Below are 25905 nucleotides of genomic sequence, written 5' to 3'. Positions count from 1 at the left end.
CCTTAAACGGAACTTTGAGGAACACCGAAATTTACAGTTGATTTGTCAGAGGACAAACCATCCTGTAACGGTTTTCCTTAGCTGAAGGATAGGCGGACCAAAACGCAGTGTGGTGGTTATTCATGTTTTTTAATAAAGACACTAGACATGAATAAACTAACAAAAACAATAAACGTGGAAAACCAAAAACAGCCCTATCTGGTGCAAAACACAGAGACAGGAACAATCACCCACAAACACACAGTGAAACCCAGGCTACCTAAATATGGTTCCCAATCAGAGACAATGACTAACACCTGCCTCTGATTGAGAACCATATCAGGCCAGACATAGAAATAGACAAACAAGACATCCAACATAGAATGCCCACTCAGATCACACCCTGACCAACCAAAACATAGAAACATACAAAGCAAACTATGGTCAGGGTGTGACACATCCACAGAGACAAACTGATATCTTTCTGACATATAAGATCTAAACCAGGCCAGAACTTGTCCGTGTAGACCAATTTGGGTTGTCATATCTCCAAAAGAATGTGGTGATCGATGGTATCAAAATCAGCACTAAAGTCTAAGAGCACGAGGACAGATGCAGAGCCTCGGTCTGATGCAATTAAAAGGTAATTTACCACCTTCACAAGTGCAGTCTCAGTGCTATGATGGGGTCTAAAACCAGACTGAAGCATTTCGTATACATTGTTTGTCTTCAGGAAGGCAGTGAGTTGCTGCGCAACAGCTTTTTCCAAAAAAATTGAGAGGAATGGAAGATTCGATATAGGCCGATAGTTTTTTATATTTTCTGGGTCAAGGTTTGGCTTTTTCAAGAGAGGCTTTATTACTGCCACTTTTAGTGAGTTTGGTACACATCCGGTGGATAGAGAGCTGTTTATTATGTTCAACATAGGAGGGCCAAGCACAGGAAGCAGCTCTTTCAGTAGTGTAGTTGGAATAGGGTCCAGTATGCAGCTTGAAGGTTTAGAGACCATGATTATTTTCATCATTGTGTCAAGAGATATAGTACTAAAACACTTGAGTGTCTCTCTTGATCCTAGGTCCTGGCAGAGTTGTGCAGACTCAGGACAACTGAGCTTTGGAGGAATACGCAGATTTAAAGAGGAGTCTGTAATTTGCTTTCTAATGATCATTATCTTTTCCTCAAAGAACCTCATGAATGTATTACTGCTGAAGTGAAAGCCATCCTCTCTTGGGTAATGCTGCTAGTTTCTTATGACAAATGTTTTTTGTTTTTAGGGGTGCAACTACATCTAGGGTATTACACAAGGTTAAATTGAGTTCCTCAGTTAGGTGGTTAACTGATTTTTGCCCTCTGACGTCCTTGGGTAGGCAGAGGGAGTCTGGAAGGGCATCAAGGAATCTTTGGGTTGTCTGAGAATTTATAGCATGACTTTTGATGCTCCTTGGTTGGGGTCTGAGCAGATTATTTTTTGTGATTGCAAACATAATAAAATGGTGGTCTGATAGTCCAGGATTATGAGGAAAAACATTAAGATCCACAACATTTATTCCATGGGACAAAACTAGGTCCAGAGTATGACTGTGACAGTGAGTAGGTCCAGAGACATGTTGGACAAAACCCACTTAGTCGATGATGGTTCCGAAAGCCTTTTGGAGTTGGTCTGTGGACTTTTCCATGTGAATATTAAAATCACCAAAAATTAGAATATTATCTGCTACAAGGTCCAATAGGAATTCAGGGAACTCAGTGAGGAATGCTGTATATGGCCCAGGAGGCCTGTGAACAGTATCTATAAAATGTGATTGAGTAGGCTGCATAGATTTCATGACTAGAAGCTCAAAAGATGAAAACGTCTTTTTTTTTGTAAATTGAAATTTGCTATCGTAAATGTTAGCAACACCTCCGCCTTTGCGGAATGCACAGGGGATATGGTCACTCGTGTAACCAGGAGGTGAGGCCTCATTTAACACAGTTAATTCATCAGGGTTAAGCCATGTTTCAGTCAGGCCAATCACATCAAGATTATGATCAGTGATTAGTTCATTGACTATAACTGCCTTTGAAGTGAGGGCTCTAACATTAAGTAGCCCTATTTTGAGATGTGAGGTATCACGATCTCTTTCAATAATGGCAGGAATTGAGGTTTTTATCCTAGTGAGATTGCTAAGGCGAACACCGCCATGTTTAGTTTTGCCCAACCTAGGTCGAGGCACAGACACGAGGCACCCTTCATAAAGTAACACATCCACTGTTGAGAAGGAGGCCTTCCTGGTGCACAAGGTCCGCTACATAACCTTTATAACCCTTCATAAAAAAAGTTATAACCCATTTATAACTACTTCATGTTCATGAAGAACGTGACAAAATTAAACATCCTCATGGGCACTTTCATATCTCTACATATGGTACCAACCACCACATGGATGGACATGAGCTGTTTTATCCAAGCCAATAGTCTATGCTGTACTGTACATCGCTGCATGTCACTGGAGGTCAAATGTGTATGACTAGGGGTCACGTGTGTTTTCTCCCTCGCCTGCAGATGACCAAGGTAGAGGGGGACCACTGGTGGGTGGGGCTTCATACGTATGAGAACGATGGCCGTTTCCACTGGTCAGACCACTCTGTGCTCAACTATGTGTCCTGGGCTCTCGGCAGGCCACACCCACTCAGCCGTGACCGCAAGTGTGTCCACATGTCAGTCAGCAAAGGTGAGGATTCTGGGATACTGTGCAGTTTGTCCTGTAAATAGCATATTTTGTGATTTAAAAAATATATATATAGTTCATCTTTCATTCTAAAACGTTCTACAGCGGAGTGGGCAGATCAGAAATGCCACTCAGACCTGCCCTACGTCTGTAAGAGAGTGAATGTCACAGGCACCATCCCACCCACACCCTCCACCCCCCTGCCCCCCATGGGATGCCCCAATGGCTGGAGCCCCTTCCTGCACAAGGTAGGGCTCCTGGGTTAGGTAGTTTCTACTGTGCTGATAAAGATGTGACAGTTATATGAATGTGACATTATTGTGTTATGTTTTGATTTGATCTTCCGTTTTAGCCTCTCAGTTGTTATCAGATCTCACGTTAGACCTCAAACAGACCTCTCACCTGAGGTACCGGTTTCTCCTGGGTTGTGTTACGTGTGAGAGCATGGTGGTCCTTCCTGACCTGACCTCTGACCTTCCTGTTTGTGTGTGTGTAGTGTTATAAGGTGTTTGGTCATGAGGAGAACCAGAAGGCCATATGGTCAGGAGCCAGGCTCATGTGTGAGTTTCAAGGAGGAGCCTTGGTTGTGGTGCCCAATCACGTGGAGCAAGGTAGTTTTATAAATCAACTGACGCACGCACGCACTCACTCACACACGCACGCACACACTCAATTACACGCGCACTCACCCACGCACGCACACACACACGCACACACAAACAAACACACGCGCGCGCAAGAGCAAACACACACATACACCATCAATAACATCAGTGGTTTCCAAACTATCGGGCGTTCAGCGTGGGGTGGGGGGGGAGATGTCATGTCAGTTATTGCAGACCTTAGAGAGCTTTTTATAACTTTTATAACTTGTCCAGTTCCCCAGTGATGAAAAATGTTTGAAAAAGTTTGGGAAGCACTGAATGACATCATGCACGCTGTCTCCCACAGCCTTTCTCACAACTCTGTTGTCCAATGTGAGTTTTGACCTGTGGTTGGGGTTGACGTCTGACTCTAAAGGCCACTTCCAGTGGGCTCGTCCTGGACTCCTCAGCTACACCAACTGGGCCTCTGGAGAACCCCTGGACAACAGTGGACCACTCCACAACAAGACTCCGGTACATACCACCCTGGTCTAATCTTTTTCTGTATTAATCCAGTCTTTGGCGGCATCCCAAATGGCACCCTATTCCCTACATAGTGCACTACTTCAGAACTAGGGTACTAGTCAAAAGTAGTTCATTATATATGGAATATGGTGCCATTTGGGACACATATTTGGTCCGTGGGTCCAGGATTTGTCATGTCCATTGTTGATGACATCATTGTCACCTAACAGGGGAACTGTGTGGTGATGATCCATGGGAACCCAACAAAAAATACGGGCATGTGGGCATCCCGGGCCTGTAAGATGGAGAACCATGGCTACATCTGCCAGAAGAAACAAGGTACAGGAGATGTCACAACTCCAAACAGCACAGCCACTTGCAATTCAACAGTGCATAACATAACTAACCAGTGTGAATTATGTAATAGATAAACATTCCTGTGTGAATCTGTTACATAGTACTGCACCTACTGAAACACATACCTGACATATTAAACAGTTGTGTTTATATCAGTCAGCAGAAACAGTTTCCTTTATATACTGATTTAACTTTGTCTCCTTAGACCCAGCTCTGCCCCCTGGCGCTGCCCTCCTGCCCTCCTCCCTGTCCGGAGCCCTGGACCTGGGTGGGGTGTCGTACCGCATAGTGAAGAAGCGCCTGGACTGGATGGGGGCGCTGCATGTGTGCGAGTCTCTGAACGGGACGTTGGCTTCAGTGAGAGACCCCTACCAACAGGCTTACCTCACCCTGCTGATGAACAACCTACACCTCCCAGCATGGATAGGCCTTTACAACTATGGGGTGAGGCCCTGGACATGACAAGCTGGGAGGAGTTATGCACTTCTACGAGATCTTTTATTGGTTTGTTTTGGTATAACAACATGGTAACATGTAGGGTGAGATCACTGTATCACGACAAATCAATATTACATTGATATAATCAGATCTTCAAAGGTTGATTTAACTAGATTGACCAATGAGGTAAGATTTGGGGTCAGAATATTATGATTAACTCCTCCTCTGTTCCACACACAGGGACGGAGCTTCAGCTGGTTGGGCGAGGAGGACCTGATTTACACTGCCTGGCGGGATGGGGAGCCTAATACACTATCTGGATGTGGTCACATGACCACGGTGGGGCAGTGGACTATGACCCCCTGTGATGCTAAACTGGACGCTGCCATCTGTCAGATTAATACAGGTGTGTGTGTGTGTGTTTCTGTGTGCATACATGTCTGTGTGCATGTTTGTGTGTGTGCCTTATCAATAGGGTAATACAGTATATGAACATGTGTGTAAGTTAAATAGTGTGTGTAAGCCCTGTCCTCTCTCTCTCTCTCTCTTTCCCTCTCTCTCTCTTTCTCTCTTTCTCTCTCTCTCTCTCTCCACCAGAGGAGGCTGTGGTGCACAAGTGGAGTTTCCCAGGACAGTGCCCTCACTCTCTGGGCGACTGGGCCTGGGTGCCTTTCAGGAACCACTGCTACTCCTTCAACCTGCAGAACCTCCGGCTGCAGACCGACGCCCACTCCTCCTGCAGGAAGGGTAAGGAGGACACTCTGTCAACTGCCAATGCCCTTAGTCAGCCAGACACTCCTTAGTCTTTTTTACATGCACATCGGCTATGTCCCAAATGGTACCCATTTCTCTATGTAGTACACTACTTTTAACCAGTGCCCTGTAGAGAATAGGATGCCATTTTGGACGCACACCAGTGGATTCCGCGACGCGGTTAGATTTTAGTAGCTAGGACCGCTATTTCTTGTCCTGGAATCCCGCTTAACTGACAGGTTAAAGCCTCCTTGAAAGAGTCGCTAACCTAGCTAAGCTGCTAGCCATCAAGCTAACAAAGTTAGTCCCAGATGAGTTTTCCAATGGAGCCCTCCTTGTCTGGAGAAGTAAATGAATGGTTCCAGCTCTGTAGGAGCTCTATCTACTACGCTTTTTTTGGGACAAACCGGATCACTCAGAGTTCCAATGCGGCAATTGTTTGCTGCCGAGGATTAAAGGCTTGAGGTGGCTTCATTGATTACGCAGGTCACCAGCCTACGTAAAAAAAACTAGGGAAAACGCAGTGTGAAATGTTTTCCTTTCCTACACCGATGGCTGGACGGCGTTCGCGCTTGTTGGATGCAGCTCAGCCTTGTCATTTGTTGTTATCCGACTGGCCGGTGTTGCCAGGAGTTCGTTTACCAGGGGAGCCATCTCCTGCCTCACTTTCCCCATCTGATAGCGGAGTCGAAGGAGCACAGCAAGAGGAGCATGGCAATCAACGATGGTCGCATGTCTTCAAATCAAATCAAATTTTATTTGTCACATACACATGGTTAGCAGATGTTAGTGCGAGTGTAGCGAAATGCTTGTGCTTCTAGTTCCGACAATGCAGTAATAACCAACAAGTAATCTAGCTAACAATTCCAAAACTACTACCTTATAGACACAAGTGTAAGGGGATAAAGAATATGTGCATAAAGATATATGAATGAGTGATGGTACAGAGCGGCATAGGCAAGATACAGTAGATGGTATTGAGTGCAGTATATACATATGAGATGAGTATGTAAACAAAGTGGCATAGTTAAAGTGGCTAGTGATACATGTATTACATAAGGATGCAGTAGATGATATAGAGTAGAGTATATACCTATACATATGGGATGAATAATGTAGGGTATGTAAACATTATATTAGGTAGCATTGTTTAAAGTGGCTAGTGATATATTTTACATAATTTCCCATCAATTCCCATTATTAAAGTGGCTGGAGTTGAGTCAGTGTGTTGGCAGCAGCCACTCAATGTTAGTGGTGGCTGTTTAACAGTCTGATGGCCTTGAGATAGAAGCTGTTTTTCAGTCTCTTGGTCCCAGCTTTGATGCACCTGTACTGACCTCGCCTTCTGGATGATAGCGGGGTGAACAGGCAGTGGCTCGGGTGGTTGTTGTCCTTGATGATCTTTATGGCCTTCCTGTGACATCGGGTGGTGTAGGTGTCCTGGAGGGCAGGTAGTTTGTGGGCGGTTGTGGGCGGAGCAGTTGCCGTACCAGGCGGTGATACAGCCCGACAGGATGCTCTCGATTGTGCATCTGTAGAAGTTTGTGAGTGCTTTTGGTGACAAGCCGAATTTCTTCAGCCTCCTGAGGTTGAAGAGGCGCTGCTGCGCCTTCTTCACGATGCTGTCTGTGTGGGTGGACCAATTCAGTTTGTCTGTGATGTGTACGCCGAGGAACTTAAAACTTACTACCCTCTCCACTACTGTTCCATTGATGTGGATAGGGGTGTTCCCTCTGCTGTTTCCTGAAGTCCACAATCATCTCCTTAGTTTTGTTGACGTTGAGTGTGAGGTTATTTTCCTGACACCACACTCCGAGGGCCCTCACTTCCTCCCTGTAGGCCGTCTCGTCGTTGTTGGTAATCAAGCCTACCACTGTTGTGTCGTCCGCAAACTTGATGATTGAGTTGGAGGCGTGCGTGGCCACGCAGTCGTGGGTGAACAGGGAGTAAAGGAGAGGGCTCAGAATGCACCCTTGTGGGGCCCCAGTGTTGAGGATCAGCGGGGTGGAGATGTTGGGTGTGGAAGCCGAAGACAGCGGCCTCCCGCAAAGCAGTCCTCCCGCAATGCTCTCCCAACGAGAGGCCCGAAGCGAATTCAAAATAACAAATAGTTTTGCCGCCTGATCTCCTGCACCTTTGTTGCTGGGGGTACCTGTGTCTGCGACCACTATGCCTACTCCTACTCCTTCCTCTACGATTTTGAAGTTGACGTCGGCAACCTTCTGTCAGCAACCTACCAGGGTAGAATGAAATCAGCAACATGTGCTTGAAAGCAGTATTCAGATCCATTGGATGTAGTGATCACAATATAGTAGCCATATCTAGGAAATACAAAGTTCCAAAGGCTGGGCCTAAGATAGTGTAGGAGAGATCATAGTGACCTTATGTTGTTGATGTAAATAATATTTGTTGGTCCATGGTGTGTAATGAGGAGTGAACAAACATTGCACTTGACACATTTATGAAATTGCTTATCCCAGTTTCCAGTAAGCATGTACCCATTAAGAAAATTACTGTAAAAACTGTTAAATCCCCGTGGATTGATGAGGATTTGAAAAATGGTATGGTTGAGAGGGATGAGGCAAAAGGAATGGCAAATAAGTCTGGCTGTACAACCGATTGGCAAAAGTACTGTAAATTGAGAAATCATGTGACTAAACTGAATAAAAAGAAGAAGAAACTACGCTATGAAACAAAGACAAATTACATAAAGAATTATATTAAATTGCTTTGGTGCACTTTCAAGGAAATTTTGGGGAAAAAGGCAAACTCAGCTCTGTCATTTATTGAATCAGATGGCTCATTCGTCACAAAACCAACTGACATTGTCAACTACTTTAATGATTTTTTAATTGGCAAGATTAGCAAACTTAGGCATGACATGCCAGCAACAAACGACGACACTACACATCCAAGTATATCTGACCAAATTATGAAAGACAAGAATTGTTATTTTGAATTCCTTAAAGTGAGTGTGGAAGAGGTGAAAAAAATATTGTTGTCTATCAACAATGACAAGCCACCAGGGTCTGACAACTTGGATGGAAAATTTCAGAGGATAATAACGTACAATATTGCCACTCCTATTTGCCATATCTTCAATTTAAGCCTACTAGAAAGTGTGTGCCCTCAGGCTTGGAGGGAAGCAAAAGTCATTCCGCTACCTAAGAATAGTAAAGCCCCCTTTACTGGCTCAAATAGACAACCAATCAGCCTGTTACCAACCCTTAGTAACGTTTTGGAAAAAAATGTGTTTGACCAGATACAATGCTATTTACAGTAAACAAACTGACAACAGACTTTCAGCACGCATATAGGGAAGGACATTCATCATGCACAGCACTTACACAAATGACTGATGATTGGCTGAGAGAAATTGATGATAAAAAGATTGTAGGGGCTGTTTTGCTGGACTTCAGTGCTGCTTTTGGCATTATTGATCATAGTCTGCTGCTGGAAAAACATGTGTTATAGCTTTACACCCCCTGCTATAATGTGGATAAAGAGTTACCTGTCTAACAGAACTTAGAGGGTGTTCTATAATGGAAGCCTCTCCAACATAATCCAGGTTGAATCAGGAATTCCCCAGGGTAGCTGTCTAGGCCCCTTACGTTTTTCAATCTTTACTAACAACATGCCACTGGCTTTGAGTAAAGCTACTACAGCGACTGAAATGACTGCAACACTTAACAAAGAGCTGCAGTTAGTTTCAGAATGGGTGGCAAGGAATAAGTTAGTCCTAAATATAAAACAACTAAAAGCATTGTATTTGGGACAAATCATTCACTAAACCCTGAACCTCAACTAAATATTGTAATAAATGCTGTGGAAATTGAGCAAGTTGAGGTCACTAAACTGCTTTGAGCAACCCTGGATTGTAAACTGTCATGGTCAAAACATAATGATAAACGGTATCTAAGATGGGGAGAAGGCTGTCCATAATAAAGCGTTGCTCTGCCTTCTTAACACCACTATCAACACGGCAGGTCCGACAGCTCCTTGTTTTGTTGCACCTGGACTACTGTTCAGTCGTGTGGTCAGGTGCCACAAAGAGGGACTTGGGAAAATTGCAATTGACTCAGAACAGGGCAGCACAGCTGGCCCTTGGATGTACACAGAGAGCAAACATTAATAATCAATCTCTCCTGGCTCAAAGTGGAGGAGAGATTGACTTCATCACTAGTTGTATTTGTGAGAGGTATTGACATGTTGAAAGCACCGAGCTGTCTGTTTCAACAACTAGCACACAGCTCAGACTTCTTTTTTCAATCTTTATTTAACTAGCCAAGTAAGTTAAGAACAAATTCTTATTTACAATGACGGCCTACCCTGGCCAAACCCTAACCTGGACGACGCTGGGCCAATTGTGCGCAGCCCTATGGGACTCCCAATCACTGCCGGTTGTGATACAGCCTGAAGCAAACCAGGGTCTGTAGTGATGCCTCTAGCACTGAGATGCAGTGTCTCAGACCGCTGCGCCACTCGGGAGCCCCGAGACACCCATGCACATCCATGCATAGCCCACAAGACATAGAGGTCTCTTCGCAGTCCCCAAGTCCAGAACAGTCTATGGGAGGCGCACAGTACTACAAAGAGCCATGACTACATGGAACTCTATTCCACATCAGGTAACTGATGCAAGCAGTAGAATCAGATTTAAAAAACAGATAATGGAACAGCGGAACTGTGAAGCAACACAAACTTAGGCATAGACACATGCACATACACACAGACACATGCGCATAATTATCTATGCATAGTCACTTCACCCCTACCTACATGTACAAATTACCTCAACTAACCTGTACCCTCACACACTGACTCGGTATCGGTATCCCCTTTATATATTTTGTTATATATACTGTATCTACCTAATGGGGATCCATAATAAATAAAAACAGTCTCTATATGTAGCTAATAGGGATCCATAATAAATATAAATACAAACAGTCTCTATATGTAGCTAATGGGGATCCATAATAAATAAAAACAGTCTCTATGTAGCTAATGGGGATCCATAATAAATGCAAATACAAACAGTCTCTATATCTAGCTAATGGGGATCCATAATAAATAAAAACTGTCTCTATATGTAGCTAATGGGGATCCATAATAAATAAAAACAGTCTCTATATGTAGCTAATGGGGATCCATAATAAATAAAAACAGTCTCTATATGTAGCCAATGGGGATCCATAATAAATAAAAACAGTCTCTATATGTAGCTAATAGGGATCCATAATAAATAAAAACAGTCTCTATATGTAGCCAATGGGGATCCATAATAAATAAAAATAAAAACAGTCTCTATATGTAGCTAATGGGGATCCATAATAAATAAAAACTGTCTCTATATGTAGCTAATGGGGATCCATAATAAATAAAAACTGTCTCTATATGTAGCTAATGGGGATCCATAATAAATACAAATAAAAACAGTCTCTATATGTAGCTAATGGGGATCCATAATAAATACAAATAAAAACAGTCTCTATATGTAGCTAATGGGGATCCATAATAAATAAAAACTGTCTCTATATGTAGCTAATGGGGATCCATAATAAATAAAAACTGTCTCTAAATAAAATAAATACAAATAAAAACAGTCTCTATATGTAACTAATGGGGATCCATAATAAATAAAAACAGTGTCTATATGTAGCTAATAGGGATCCATAATAAATAAAAACAGTCTCTATATGTAGCTAATGGGGATCCTTAATAAATACAAATACAAACAGTCTCTATATGTAGCTAATAGGGATCCATAATAAATACAAATACAAACAGTCTCTATATCTAGCTAATAGGGATCCATAATAAATAAAATACAAACAGTCTCTATATGTAGCTAATGGGGATCCATAATAAATAAAAACTGTCTCTATATGTAGCTAATGGGGATCCATAATAAATACAAATAAAAACAGTCTCTATATGTAGCTAATGGGGATCCATAATAAATACAAATACAAACAGTCTCTATATGTAGCTAATAGGGATCCATAATAAATAAAAACAGTCTCTATATGTAGCTAATGGGGATCCATAATAAATACAAATACAAACAGTCTCTATATGTAGCTAATGGGGATCCATAATAAATACAAATAAAAACAGTCTCTATATGTAGCTAATAGGGATCCATAATAAATACAAATACAAACAGTCTCTATATGTAGCTAATGGGGATCCATAATAAATACAAATACAAACAGTCTCTATATGTAGCTAATGGGGATCCATAATAAATAAAAACAGTCTCTATATGCAGCCAATGAGGATCCATAATAAATACAAATAAAAACAGTCTCTATATGTAGCTAATAGGGATCCATAATAAATACAAATACAAACAGTCTCTATATGTAGCTAATGGGGATCCATAATAAATAAAAACAGTCTCTATATAGCTAATGGGGATCCATAATAAATACAAATACAAACAGTCTCTATATGTAGCTAATGGGGATCCATAATAAATAAAAACAGTCTCTATATGTAGCTAATGGGGATCCATAATAAATACAAATACAAACAGTCTCTATATCTAGCTAATAGGGATCCATAATAAATACAAATACAAACAGTCTCTATATGTAGCTAATGGGGATCCATAATAAATAAAAACAGTCTCTACATGCAGCCAATGAGGATCCATAATAAATACAAATAAAAAAAGTCTCTATATGTAGCTAATAGGGATCCATAATAAATACAAATACAAACAGTCTCTATATCTAGCTAATGGGGATCCATAATAAATAAAAACAGTCTCTATATGTAGCTAATGGGGATCCATAATAAATACAAATAAAAACAGTCTCTATATGTGACACTTTACATGCACATTGTGACACTAAAAGAACACAGAGTACATTACAGTTCTCTCCATTCAATCGCTGTTATCACGGAGAGAGCTTTCAGCGCTCAGCACTGACGTCAATGACCAAATACGTCAATAAGTCTAAGTTAGTTGTGATTCATTGAGCTTTTATTGAAATGCACTCACTTTTTTATCTCCTGATTTCCCATTTTAATGTTCCCTCATCATCATCATCTCTCTTTTTCTCTGTTTGACACCTCCCTCTGTCTGTCAACTCCTCTCTGACCGCATTTAATTATCTCAATATGGTTATCTGATCCTCCCTTTCTCTCTCTCTCTCTCTCTCTCTCTCTCTCACCCTTTCTCACCCTTTCTCACCCCCCAGTGGGTGGCCAGCTGCTGTCGGTCCTGGATGAAACAGAGAATGGCTTTGTGTGGGAGCACATCCAGGGCTACCAGGAGCAGGCCCATGGAGCCTGGCTGGGTATGACCTTTAACTCCAAAGGTAAGGAACTCCTCAGGATGTACACAGTAAAAAGTATACACAGACTGTTAAAAACATGTAAATATCATATACTGTAAGGTCATATAATCTAATGACTACTGTAAGAAGAGTAATTTATCAGAGTGACATATGCTATCCATATACTCATTCATATATTACACACATGATTTATACACACCTTTTTGCATTAGGGTATTCCAGGGCTATTTCAAGATATTCTTCAGACAGGCGTGTGTGTGTGTGTGTGTGTGTGTGTGTGTGTGTGTGTGTGTGTGTGTGTGTGTGTGTGTGTTGTTCCTGGTGTTGTCCTGCAGGGGGCAGTCTGATGTGGTCTGAGAGTGCGGAGGTGAAGTTCACTAACTGGGAGGTGCAGGGCACCAACCTGAGCATGCTGTTTCCCAACACCTGCTTCTGGATCCAGAGCAACACAGGCCTTTGGAAACCAGGCCCCTGCAAGAACCGCACACACGGAGTCATCTGCAAACGGCCACGCAGTAAGGAAGGCCTCACCCTGTAGCGCAGACAAATAACACTATGGACAATGTCATACGTGTACACAGTGATAGCAAAGCTGTATAACGACTTACTGTGCTTCATTTATATCTGCAAAAAGCAATCTCTGAGCTGACAACACAACTCGAATGTTATCTTTTCCGTTGCAGGTACTGAGTCTTTGGTGGTAGTCTGTAAGTATGGATAGGATATCCCATGTTGTTTGTTCAAGTCATCAAATGTTAGATTTGTTTAAATCTGTAATGCTAATCTGTAAAAAAAAATAATAATAATGTCCCTCTCTCACTCTTTCTCCCCTTCTCTCTCTCTCCCTCCCTCCCTGTTTGTCTCAGCTGAAGAGGACCACCTGCCCACTCTGATTGTGATCATGGTGACGGGTCTGGTGTTGGTGATCCTCATCGCGGGCGTGATCTACTTGTACCGCCGGCGCCAGGCAGGCTCCCGGGGATCTTACGAGGGGGCGCGCTACAGCCGCACCAACTCCAACCCCTCCGAACAGGCCGAGAAGAACATCCTGGTGTCTGACATGGAGCTCAACGAGCAGCCGGAGTAGCACAGCCAACCAGGACTGGCCCCTCCCCCCCCGGGGCAGGAGACACCTGGGAGTACCTAATACTGACTGACCCACTGTCTGACTGATACACATTCTGTTTCTACATTTTATGTCCCTGTTCTGTTTGAAAAGATGTTGAAGATGCTGAAGGTCTGTGCTGTGTCGAGCGCAGCAGATGCCAATCAAATTCCCTTTAAACAGTCATTCTCCAATGGGGTTAATAATATGCAAATTACAATATGAACTGCTTTTCTTAGTAGTATAGCAATAATGTTTCTAATGTCAGTTTCACATTTCATTTCAAACACTTCCTGTTTTTGGTCGCTATGTTTAAAAGGCAGATGCCAAAAGCCAAAGACTAAGGCTTTGCACCAGTTCTTCCCTCGTCAGGAGACTCAGTATCATCCAAATATCAACACAGCCTCCATCGAGACCATGACAGTATTTACCTGAGGTTAACTTCAGGTTTGTTTTGTATATTTCCTTCTGGTTTGTTTGTGTGTTTTTTTGTCCAGTGCAGCTGTAGTGAATCTGTAGTGAATCTGTAGTGAATCCGCCTTCTAATTCTGGTTGTTGTGGTGAAGCTTTTGTTGTTGCCAGTCCCCTTCCCTCCCTCCCTTCTGTTCTGACTGACACGTCAGCAAGGACTGGTTGGAAAGCAATACTTTCAGTGTGGAAGAGAAGAGGACAGGGATGTTAGAGAGACGATTTTAGAGTGAGATTAAAGAGTCCCTGGCCTGTTCACCACAACTGCACATACATTAGGAGAGAGGGGGGAGCAGAGATTTGACGTTGATACAGACCGATACCATCTTTTGTTGTCTTGGTACAGTGTGATGGGGTAGATAAGGGTATTAGTATGTAACATTCTAGAGGGTTTTAGAGGGTTTGTTTTAGCACTTTCTACCACAATCACGAGAAGAGCCAACATGTATTACTTAAAGTAACTGTCCAGTGTTTCCAGATTTCTATGAAATAGGACCTATAGTTAATTACACTACGAGTGAAATACTTTTCCTTCAAATCATTTTGAATTAGGTATGTTTAAAAGCAGCTTTTCCTTGTTGGAATGGTGTGGGTGTACCCCAACAACAGAATTGTACGGGAGTTCACCGGTCATTAAAAATATTAATGCGAGTAGACCGCTGATTGGCCAGTCCATCCTCTACAGGAGAATAAAATCATCCTCTATGAGGAAATAGCAAGTGTTTTTTTAGACAGTCTGTTTGAAATACAGGTTGGAGTTGGGGTTTTTGAAGTCTTTTTTTTCTCCAGTTCATGCTTTGACCACACATACGAATATAGGATAAGTCAACAACATTACTTGGTTATGAGTTAACAGAATGTGAACTTTTAAAAGTGAGATTTTCACTAGACAGTTACTTTTTTGTTGTTGTTGATCTTGTCTCACTGCTGCAACTCCCCAAAGGGCTCAGGAGGGGCGAAGGTGGAGTCATGCGTCTTCCGATACATGACCCGCCAAACCACACTTTTCAACACCCACCCGCCAGCTGCACTGTTCAACTGATGAGTGAAGTTAGCCTGCAGGTGCCTGGCCTGCCACAAGGAGTTGCTAGAGCGCGATGAGCCAAGTAAAGCACCCCCGGCCGAACCCTCCCCTAACCCGGACAACACTGGGCCAATTGTGCGCCGCCCTATGGAACTCCCGGTCACGGACAGTTGTGACACAGCCTGGTATCACACCCAGGTCTGTAGTGGCACCTCAAGCACTGCACTGCAGTGCCTTAGATCGCTGTGCCACTCAGGAGGCCCCTAGACAGTTACTTTAAGCAAAGGACAGTGCATTCACTCCTTTGTTTATGCATTATTACGAAGATACTTTTCAATTGTTTTTGTTTTATTTCCTTCCTTTGACTTTTGGATGGGTAACCTGGTGTAAAGTAGGTGAACGTCAGTGTTAGTCTCATGACTGGTACGGATGGTTAGATTTCCCATGTTAATGTCTGTGTTTGTTGGTGGTATGATTACACACTGACCTGCAGCCATGTAAAACATACCCTATATATCCAAAAGTATGTGGACACCCATTCAAATTAGTAGATTTGGCTATTTCAGCCAAACCCGTTCGTCAGCCACACACTGTTCGTCAGGAGCTTCATGAAAATGGGTTTCCGTGGCCGAGCAGCGGCACACAAGCCTAAGATCACCATGTTCAATGCCAAGCGTAGGCTGGAGTGGTGTAAAGCTCACCACCATTGGAATCTGGAGCAGTGGAAACACATTCTCTGGAGTGATGAATCACGCTTTACCATCTGGCAGCCCGACGGATGAATCTGGGCTTTGGCGGGTGCCAGCAAAATACTACCTACTCGAATGCATAATGCCAACTGTAAAGTTTGGTGGAGAAGGACTAATGGTCTGGGGCTGTTTTTAATGGTTTGGGCTAGGCCCCTTAGTTCCAGTGAAGGGAAATCTTAACGCTACAGTATACAATTATATTCTAGACGATTCTGTGCTTCCAACTTTGTGGCAACAGGTTGGGGAAGGCCCTTTTCTGTTTCAGCAGGAACAATGCCCCATGTGCACAAAGCGAGGTCCTGACCTCAACCTCATCAAACACTTTTGGAATGAATTGGAACGCCGACTGCGAGCAACGCCTAATTACCCAACCTCACTAATGCTCTTGTGGCTGAATGGAAGTAAGTCCCCGCAGCAATGCTCCAACATCTAGTGGAAAGCCTTCACAGAAGAGTGGAGGCTGTTATAGCAACAAAGGGGGGACCAACTCCATATTAATGCCCATTATTTTGGAATTAACAGATGTCCACATACTTTTGGTCATGTTGTGTAACTTAGGTCACCTGTAGGTCATTCACTTGAAAAGTGACACATCTGACATGAGTCAACATGTACAGTACCAGTCAAAAGTTTGGACACACCTACTCATTCCAGGGTTTTTCTTTATTTTTACTATTTTCTACATTGTAGAAGAATAGTGAAGACATCAAAACTATGAAATAACATACAGTATTGCATTTCTGGATGTTGCAACAAACTTTTGTATGTGGTATATTCCACAAGGTACTGGAGAACCTTACTTAAGGGGTACCCTCTATATCAATGCAAAATACAGCTAGGAAAACCAAAGAACTAGTTTGAAAAGGGAAACGATCCACCCCATTATTCAAATATTTAGAAATAGAAAGATCAACTCATCCATCTTATTTCCCCTTGTCGTGTCTTAACCTTGTGTAGTACATTATTGGGAGGAGGAAAGTAAGGTTTCTAACAGGTCACAACTAGATTCAATGCAGGGAATCAACCAAAACCCTAACCTCTGGGTTCCCGTTTGAATAGGAGGCAAAGACAGATGTTTTCTTCCCCCTCATAACATTCCTCCTACAGTTCGCTCCTTCTCATGACCGGATTTCTGGCCTGCTCCATGGAATGCTTTGGAGAAGTTTTAGATAGAAACTCTTGGTGGGCCAGTGAGCCACGCTTCAAAACCAGCTCTTTTCTGCTCTGTAAACCGGACGAATGGGGCTGAGGAGAGAGAGGGGGAGGGAGGATGGAAGGAGACGGAGGAGTGAGGGGGATTGTGTGTGTGTTATCGTCTCCAACTGTGGAATGTTGAGTCGGCAAGAAGAGCTCAGTGTCAAGTCTGGAACCGATCAGAGCAGAAGAGCTCAGGGCCGAAAGAGAAGGGTGAGAAAATAGGAGAAAAGGGGTCAAAATAATGGAGGGAGAGGGAGACTGACAGGCAGGCACGTATGTGGGAAGAATGGGGCAGGGAGGGAGGAATGGAGATGAGAGAAGAGTAGTGAAATGTCCTAGGTTCACCCTGCCTCCTAGTGGAGGGTTGTTGTAGGACCCTGCTTCAAAATGACTGCCGGACTGGTTGTAATGAATTTGAGCGGACTACAAGTTGGAGTTGCCTACAAAGTGATGATGTGAGTCTGGCCCTGATGTCCTACCCTATCTGGGACTGACTATGTGACTGTGGTGGGCTTTTTACATTTGAGTCCCTGTGAAGAAAGGTTCAAATAAGCACCTGTTTTGATTTTTTAAATATTTGTTGTTTTTATATGAAATGAATAAAATATATGTTGGCTAAGTGACTGTCAATAGAATTATTGAATTGTTTAAATTGTTGGTACTTTAGTTACACCAGTCTTTGCATGTTATTGTGGGTATGACGAGATGTTTACTGTTGCCTTGACTGAACTAGTAAGATAGATAGTTGTGATGTTGAAGAACCCACACCAGAGGGCAGGTCTTGCTCACCCTAACAGCTCATTTAAACTGTGTTTAATGAGTTCCTCACTTTCCTGGTTTGATGCATCATATTTTTTTCTCCATCTCTGTCTGTCTCTCTGTCTCTCCACCCCATACATATCTACTGTATGTGCATGTTTGTGTCCTTGAATGTCTGCAGCTGTGTCTCCCTCCAGTCTGCTCAGACTCTTAGTTCAGGCTGTGATCCTGATCTGCCACACCTCATTGGAGGAGAATGAAACAAGGGCCTCTACCTTTGCTCTGACAAAGACTCCTTCTGTATGGCTTGGCAGGCACCAATAGCTTGTCTATGTGCCGCCTGCCTGTTGCGGCTGATCTGGCAGCGAGGCATTGTGACTGGCTGCCCCTAGATGTAGCTGTAGCACTAATGTGATGTGAGCCATTGTAATGAGTTCAACTGGAGCCCTTTAAGACTGAGACAATCAGTGTGTCAGACTGAGCGTGCCAGCCAAGGGGACATGAGGTCCGACGACTCTATCCACTGGCCAGGGGTAGAATGTTTGGCAAATTAATTGACCTAGGTGTCTGTTCAGGGGTTTGTTCCATGGACCAATGGACCAGGGGTGTAGTGATTAGGCAGAACACTTGGATTATTATAGGTATTGAGGCAGATTGTTTTTGTGCCCTAATCAAGCGAGAGACCTCTCCGTCTGTGTAGGGAGGGAATCACTCATCCCAAATCAAACAGAGGAGATTGTTTCTCTTGCCATAATGCAGAAAATAGCATTTGTATATTTTAAGTTATTACAGTATTATTATTTATGTGATTTTTTGTACATTTGTTCATATTTAGAATATTGATATCTATTTGGATCATTCCATTATGGATATTTGTATATGAATCCCCCTTTGTATAGGCTAGCACAGATTGGAATATGTTCCGGGATTCTTCCGATGGCATTGAGGAGTACACCATATCAGCCACTGCCTTTATCAATAAGTGCATTGAGGATGTCGTCCCCACAGTGACTGTACGTACATACCCCAACCAGAAGCCATGGATTACAGGAAACATTAGCACTGAGCTAAAGGGTAGAGCTGCCGCTTTCAAGGTGCGGGACTCTAACCCGGAAGCCAGATGGATTACCAGGACGTGTACTGTGAGCATGCGCTGACCACCCGGCAAGTGTCTTCACTGACATTTTCAACCTCTCCCTATCTGAGTCAGTAATACCAACATGTTTCAAGCAGACCACCATAGTCCCTGTGCCCAAGAACTCTAAGGTAACCTGCCTAAATTACTACCAACCCGTAGCACTCACATCTGTAGCCATGAAATGCTTTGAAAGGCTGATCATGGCTCACATCAACACCATTATCCCAGAAACCCTAGACCCACTCCAATTTGCATACCGCACCAATAGATCTACAGATGATGCAATCTCTATTGCACTCCACACTGCACTTTCACACCTGGACAAAAGGAACACCTATGTGAGAATGCTATTCATTGACTACAGCTCAGCGTTCAACAGCATAGTGCCCTCAAAGCTCATCACTATGCTAAGGACCCTGGAACTAAACACCTCCCACTTCTCAGGTGGTAAGGGTAGGTAACAAATCTGCCATGCTGGTCCTCAACATGGGGGCCCCACAGGGGTGCGTGCTCAGTCCCCTCCTGTACTCCCTGTTCACTTATGACTGCATCCAGGCACAACTTCAACACCACCATTAAGTTTGCTGATGAAACAACAGTGGTAGGAATGATCACCGACAATGATGAGACAGCCTATAGGGAAGAGGTTAGAGACCTGACCATGTGGTGCAAGGACAACAACCTCTCCCTCAACTTGATCAAGACAAAGGAGATGAATGTGGACTACTTGAAGCTCTCAACTTCAATTCCAGTGGGTCAGAAGTTCACATATACTAAGTTGACTGTGCCTTTAAACAGCTTGGAAAACTCCAGAAAAGTATGTCATGGCTTTAGAAGCTTCTAATAGGCTAATTGACATAATTTGAGTCAATTGGAGTTGTACCTGTGGATGTATTTCAAGGCCTACCTTCAAACTCAGTGCCTCTTTGCTTGAGATTGTGGGAAAATCAAAAGAAATCAGCCAAGACCCCAGAAAAAGAATTGTGGGCCTCCACAAGTCTGGTTCATCCTTGGCAGCAATTTCCAAATGCCTGAAGGTACCACGTTCATCTGTACAAACAATAGTATGCAAGTATAAACACCATGGGATGACGCAGCCGTCATACCGCTCAGGAAGGAGACGCGTTCTGTCTCCTAGAGATGAACGTACTTTGGTGCGAAAAGTGCAAATCAATCCCAGAACAACAGTAAAGGACCTTGTGAAGATGCTGGAGGAAACAGGTACAAAAGTATCTATATCCACAGTAAAACGAGTCCTATATCAACATAACCTGAAAGGCCGCTCAGCATGGAAGAAGCCACTGCTCCAAAACCGCCATAAAAAAGTCAGACTAAGGTCTTCAACTGCACATGGGGACAAAGATCGTACTTTTTGGAGAAATGTCCTCAGGTCTGATGAAATAATAATAGAACTGTTTGGCCATAATGACCATTGTTATATTTGGAGGAAAAAGGGGGAGGCTTGCAAGCCACAGAACACCATCCCAACTGTGAAGAACCATGAAGCCACAGCATCATGTTGTGGGGGTGTTTTTCTGCTGGAGGGACTGGTGCACTTCACAAAATAGATGGCATCATGTGGGAGGAAAATTATGTGGATATATTGAAGCAATATCTCAAGACATCAGTTAGGAAGTTAAAGCTTGGTCGCAAATGGGTCTTCCAAATGGACAATGACCCCAAGCATACTTCCAAAGTTTTGGCAAAATGCCTTAAGGACAACAAAGCCAAGGTATTGGAGTGCCCATCACAAAACTCTGACCTCATGCCCATAGAATATTTGTGGGCAGATTTGAAAAAGCGAGTGCGAGCAAGGAGGCCTACAAACCTGGCTCAGTTACACCAGCTCTGTCAGGGGAAATGGGCCAAAATTCACCCAACTTATTGTGGGAAGCTTGTGGAAGGCTACCCAAAACATTTGATCCAAGTTAAACAATTTAAAGGCAATGCTACCAAATACTAATTGAATGTATGTAAACTTCTGACCCACTGGGAATGTGATGAAAGAAATAAAAGCTGAAATAAATCATTCTCTCTACTATTATTCTGACATTTCACATTCTTAAATTTTATTTATTTATTTATTTTACCTTTATTTAACCAGGTAGGCAAGTTGAGAACAAGTTATCATTTACAATTGCGACCTGGCCAAGATAAAGCAAAGCAGTTCGACAGATACAACGAAACAGAGTTACACATGGAGTAAAACAAACATACAGTCAATAATACAGTATAAACAAGTCTATATACAATGTGAGCAAATGAGGTGAGAAGGGAGGTAAAGGCAAAAAAGGCCATGGTGGCAAAGTAAATACAATATAGCAAGTAAAACACTGGAATGGTAGTTTTGCAATGGAAGAACGTGCAAAGTAGAAATAAAAATAATGGGGTGCAAAGGAGCAAAATAAATAAATAAATTAAATACAGTTGGGAAGAGGTAGTTGTTTGGGCTAAATTATAGGTGGGCTATGTACAGGTGCAGTAATCTGTGAGCTGCTCTGACAGTTGGTGCTTAAAGCTAGTGAGAGGGATAAGTGTTTCCAGTGTCAGAGATTTTTGTAGTTCGTTCCAGTCATTAGCAGCAGAGAACTGGAAGGAGAGGCGGCCAAAGAAATAATTGGTTTTGGGGGTGACTAGAGAGATATACCTGCTGGAGCGTGTGCTACAGGTGGGAGATGCTATGGTGACCAGCGAGCTGAGATAAGGGGGGACTTTACCTAGCAGGGTCTTGTAGATGACATGGAGCCAGTGGGTTTGGCGACGAGCGAGGGCCAGCCAACGAGGCGTACAGGTCGCAATGGTGGGTAGTATATGGGGCTTTGGTGACAAAACGGATTGCACTGTGATAGACTGCATCCAATTTGTTGAGTAGGGTATTGGAGGCTATTTTGTAAATGACATCGCCAAAGTCGAGGATTGGTAGGATGGTCAGTTTTACAAGGGTATGTTTGGCAGCATGAGTGAGGGATGCTTTGTTTTGCGAAATAGGAAGCCAATTCTAGATTTAACTTTGGATTGGAGATGTTTGATATGGGTCTGGAAGGAGAGTTTACAGTCTAACCAGACACCTAAGTATTTGTAGTTGTCCACGTATTCTAAGTCAGAGCCGTCCAGAGTAGTGATGTTGGACAGGCGGGTAGGTGCAGGTAGCGATCGGTTGAAGAGCATGCATTTAGTTTTACTTGTATTTAAGAGCAATTGGAGGCCACGGAAGGAGAGTTGTATGGCATTGAAGCTTGCCTGGAGGGTGTCCAAAGAAGGGCCGGAAGTATACAGAATGGTATCGTCTGCGTAGAGGTGGATCAGAGACTCACCAGCAGCAAGAGCGACCTCATTGATGTATACAGAGAAGAGAGTAAAGTGGTGATCCTAAATAACCTAAGATAGGGAATTTTTTACTATGATTAAATGTCAGGAATTGTTTAAAACTGAGTTTAAATGTATTTGGCTAAGGTGTATGTAAACTTCCGACTTCAACTGCATATATTTTGTACACATACTGTACTTAACCCTATTTTGTTGGGGGGCATAAAACTACTTCCATTCATTTTTTAAATTGGTACCTGGTGACCTTCAGACGAGTCCTGTGACATTTGTAGGGGTCGTAGAACAAAATGGAGAATTTCTTGAGTCTCCCCTTTCCATAGCGGGGTCATATTAGTTTTTCGACCTTTATTCTTATCTCTTACTTTTTTAAGGTATTTTCTTAAAACTGCATTGTTGGTTAAGGGCTCCATGCTCCATTTAGTTTAATCCATATCAAATTAAAATCAAATCAAATTTTATTTGTCACATACACATGGTTAGCAGATGTTAATGCGAGAGTAGCGAAATGCTTGTGCTTCTAGTTCCGACAATGCAGTAATAACCAACGAGTAATCTAACTAACAATTCCAAAACTACTACCTTATACACACAAGTGTAAAGGGATAAAGAATATGTACATAAAGATATATAAATGAGTGATGGTACAGAGCGGCATAGGCAGGTTGCAGTAGATGGTATCGAGTACAGTATATACATATGAGATGAGTATGTAAACAAAGTGCCATAGTTTAAAGTGGCTAGTGATACATGTATTACATAAAGATGCAGTAGATGATATAGAGTACAGTATATACGTATACATATGAGATGAATAATGTAGGGTATGTAAACATTATATTAAGTAGCATTGTTTAAAGTGGCTAGTGATATATTTTACATCAATTCCCATTATTAAAGTGGCTGGAGTTGAGTCAGTGTGTTGGCAGCAGCCACTCAATGTTGGTGGTGGCTGTTTAACAGTCTGATGGCCTTGAGATAGAAGCTGTTTTTCAGTCTCTCGGTCCCAGCTTTGATGCACCTGTACTGACCTCGCCTTCTGGATGATAGCAGGGTGAACAGGCAGTGGCTCGGGTGGTTGTTGGTCCTTAATGATCTTTATGGCCTTCCTGTGACATCGGGTGGTGTAGGTGTCCTGGAGGGCAGGTAGTTTGCCACCGGTGATGCGTTGTGCAGACCTCACTACCCTCTGGAGAGCCTTACGGTTGTGGGCGGAGCAGTTGCCGTACCAGGCGGTGATACAGCCCGACAGGATGCTCTCGATTGTGCATCTGTAGACGTTTGTGAGTGCTTTTGGTGACAAGCCAAATTTCTTCAGCCTCCTGAGGTTGAAGAGGCGCTGCTGCGCCTTCTTCACGATGCTGTCTGTGTGGGTGGACCAATTCAGTTTGTCTGTGATGTGTACGCCGAGGAACTTAAAACTTACTACCCTCTCCACTACTGTTCCATCTATGTGGATAGGGGGGGTGTTCCCTCTGCTGTTTCCTGAAGTCCACAATCATCTCCTTAGTTTTGTTGACGTTGAGTGTGAGGTTATTTTCCTGACACCACACTACGAGGGTCCTCACCTCCTCCCTGTAGGCCATCTTGTCGTTGTTGGTAATCAAGCCTACCACTGTTATGTCGTCCGCAAACTTGATGATTGAGTTGGAGGCGTGCGTGGCCACGCAGTCGTGGGTGAACAGGGAGTAAAGGAGAGGGCTCAGAACGCACCCTTGTGGGGCCCCAGTGTTGAGGATCAGCGGGGTGGAGATGTTGTTACCTACCCTCACCACCTGGGGGCGGCCCGTCAGGAAGTCCAGTACCCAGTTGCACAGGGCGGGGTCGAGACCCAGGGTCTCGAGCTTGATGACGAGTTTGGAGGGTACTATGGTGTTAAATGCTGAGCTGAAGTCGATGAACAGCATTCTCACATAGGTATTCCTCTTGTCCAGATGCGTTAGGGCAGTGTGCAGTGTGGTTGAGATTGCATCGTCTGTGGACCTATTTGGGCGGTAAGCAAATTGGAGTGGGTCTAGGGTGTCAGGTAGGGTGGAGGTGATATGGTCCTTGACTAGTCTCTCAAAGCACTTCATGATGACGGAAGTGAGTGCTACGGGGCGGTAGTCTTTTAGCTCAGTTACCTTAGTTTTCTTGGGAACAGGAACAATGGTGGCCCTCTTGAAGCATGTGGGAACAGCAGACTGGGATAGGGATTGATTGAATATGTCCGTAAACACACCAGCCAGCTGGTCTGCGCATGCTCTGAGGGCGCGGCTGGGGATGCCGTCTGGGCCTGCAGCCTTGCGAGGGTTAACACGTTTAAATGTTTTACTCACCTCACCGTGTCAGTGGCACTGTATTGTCCTCAAAGCGGGCAAAAAAGTTATTTAGTCTGCCTGGGAGCAAGACATCCTGGTCCGTGACTGGGCTGGTTTTCTTTTTGTAATCCGTGATTGACTGTAGACCCTGCCACATACCTCTTGTGTCTGAGCTGTTGAATTGCAATTCTACTTTGTCTGTATATTGACGCTTAGCTTGTTTGATTGCCTTGCGGAGGGAATAGCTACACTGTTTGTTTTCGGTCATGTTTCCGGTCACCTTGCCCTGATTAAAAGCAGTGGTTTGCGCTTTCAGTTTCACACGAATGCTGCCATCAATCCACGGTTTCTGGTTTGGGAATGTTTTAATCGTTGCTACGGGAATGACATCTTCAACGCACATTCTAATGAACTTGCTCACCGAATCAGCGTATATGTCAATGTTGTTGTTTGACGCAATACGAAACATATCTCAGTCCACGTGATGGAAGCAGTCTTGGAGTGTGGAATCAGATTGGTCGGACCAGCGTTGAACAGACCTCAGCGCGGGAGCTTCTTGTTTTAGCTTCTGTCTGTAGGCAGGGAGTCGTGGTCAGCTTTTCCGAAAGGAGAGCGGGGGAGGGCCTTATATGCGTTGCGGAAGTTAGAATAGCAATGATCCAAGGTTTTGCCAGCCCTGGTTGCGCAATCGATATGCTGATACAATTTAGGGAGTCTTGTTTTCAGATTAGTTCAGAGCCATCGATGTGTCTGCTTGGGGGGGAATATATACGGCTGTGATTATAATCGAAGAGAATTCCCTTGGTAGATAATGCGGTCGACATTTGATTGTGAGGAATTCTAAATCAGGTGAACAGAAGGACTTGAGTTCCTGTATGTTGTTGTGACCACACCACGTCTCGTTAACCATAAAGCATACGCCCCCGCCCCTCTTCTTACCAGAAAGATGTTTGTTTCTGTCGGCGCGATGCGTGGAGAAACCAGCTGGCTGCACCGACTCTGATAGCGTTTCTCCAGTGAGCCATGTTTCCGTGAAGCAAAGAACGTTACAGTCTCTGTCCCTCTGGAATGCTACCCTTGCTCGGATTTCATCAACCTTGATGTCAAGAGACTGGACATTGGCAAGAAGTATGCTAGGGAGTGGTGCGCGATGTGCCCGTCTCTGGAGTCTGACCAGAAGACCGCTT

The 25905-nt window shown here is 43.5% G+C and overlaps 1 protein-coding gene across 1 annotated transcript in view; it reads left to right on the top strand.

Moving 5' to 3' along the window:
• LOC112258595 (mannose receptor, C type 2) overlaps nt 1-14878 on the top strand; it is a 51614-nt gene extending 36736 nt beyond the window's left edge. Inside the window, exons 18-29 of the mRNA XM_024433067.2 lie at nt 2522-2690; nt 2793-2935; nt 3184-3298; nt 3639-3805; nt 4027-4135; nt 4359-4597; nt 4832-4997; nt 5189-5338; nt 12556-12675; nt 12990-13169; nt 13338-13361; nt 13521-14878. Of these exons, the coding sequence (XP_024288835.1) occupies nt 2522-2690; nt 2793-2935; nt 3184-3298; nt 3639-3805; nt 4027-4135; nt 4359-4597; nt 4832-4997; nt 5189-5338; nt 12556-12675; nt 12990-13169; nt 13338-13361; nt 13521-13741 (1803 nt within the window). The 3' untranslated portion in view covers nt 13742-14878. The remainder of the gene's footprint in view (nt 1-2521; nt 2691-2792; nt 2936-3183; nt 3299-3638; nt 3806-4026; nt 4136-4358; nt 4598-4831; nt 4998-5188; nt 5339-12555; nt 12676-12989; nt 13170-13337; nt 13362-13520) is intronic.
• Nucleotides 14879-25905: the final 11027 nt, after the last annotated feature.

Source organism: Oncorhynchus tshawytscha, linkage group LG09, assembly GCF_018296145.1.
Source record: "Oncorhynchus tshawytscha isolate Ot180627B linkage group LG09, Otsh_v2.0, whole genome shotgun sequence".
Classification (NCBI taxonomy): domain Eukaryota; kingdom Metazoa; phylum Chordata; class Actinopteri; order Salmoniformes; family Salmonidae; genus Oncorhynchus; species Oncorhynchus tshawytscha.
The sequence above is the reverse complement of the archived record's forward strand: the minus strand, read 5'-3'. Positions and strand labels throughout refer to the sequence as shown.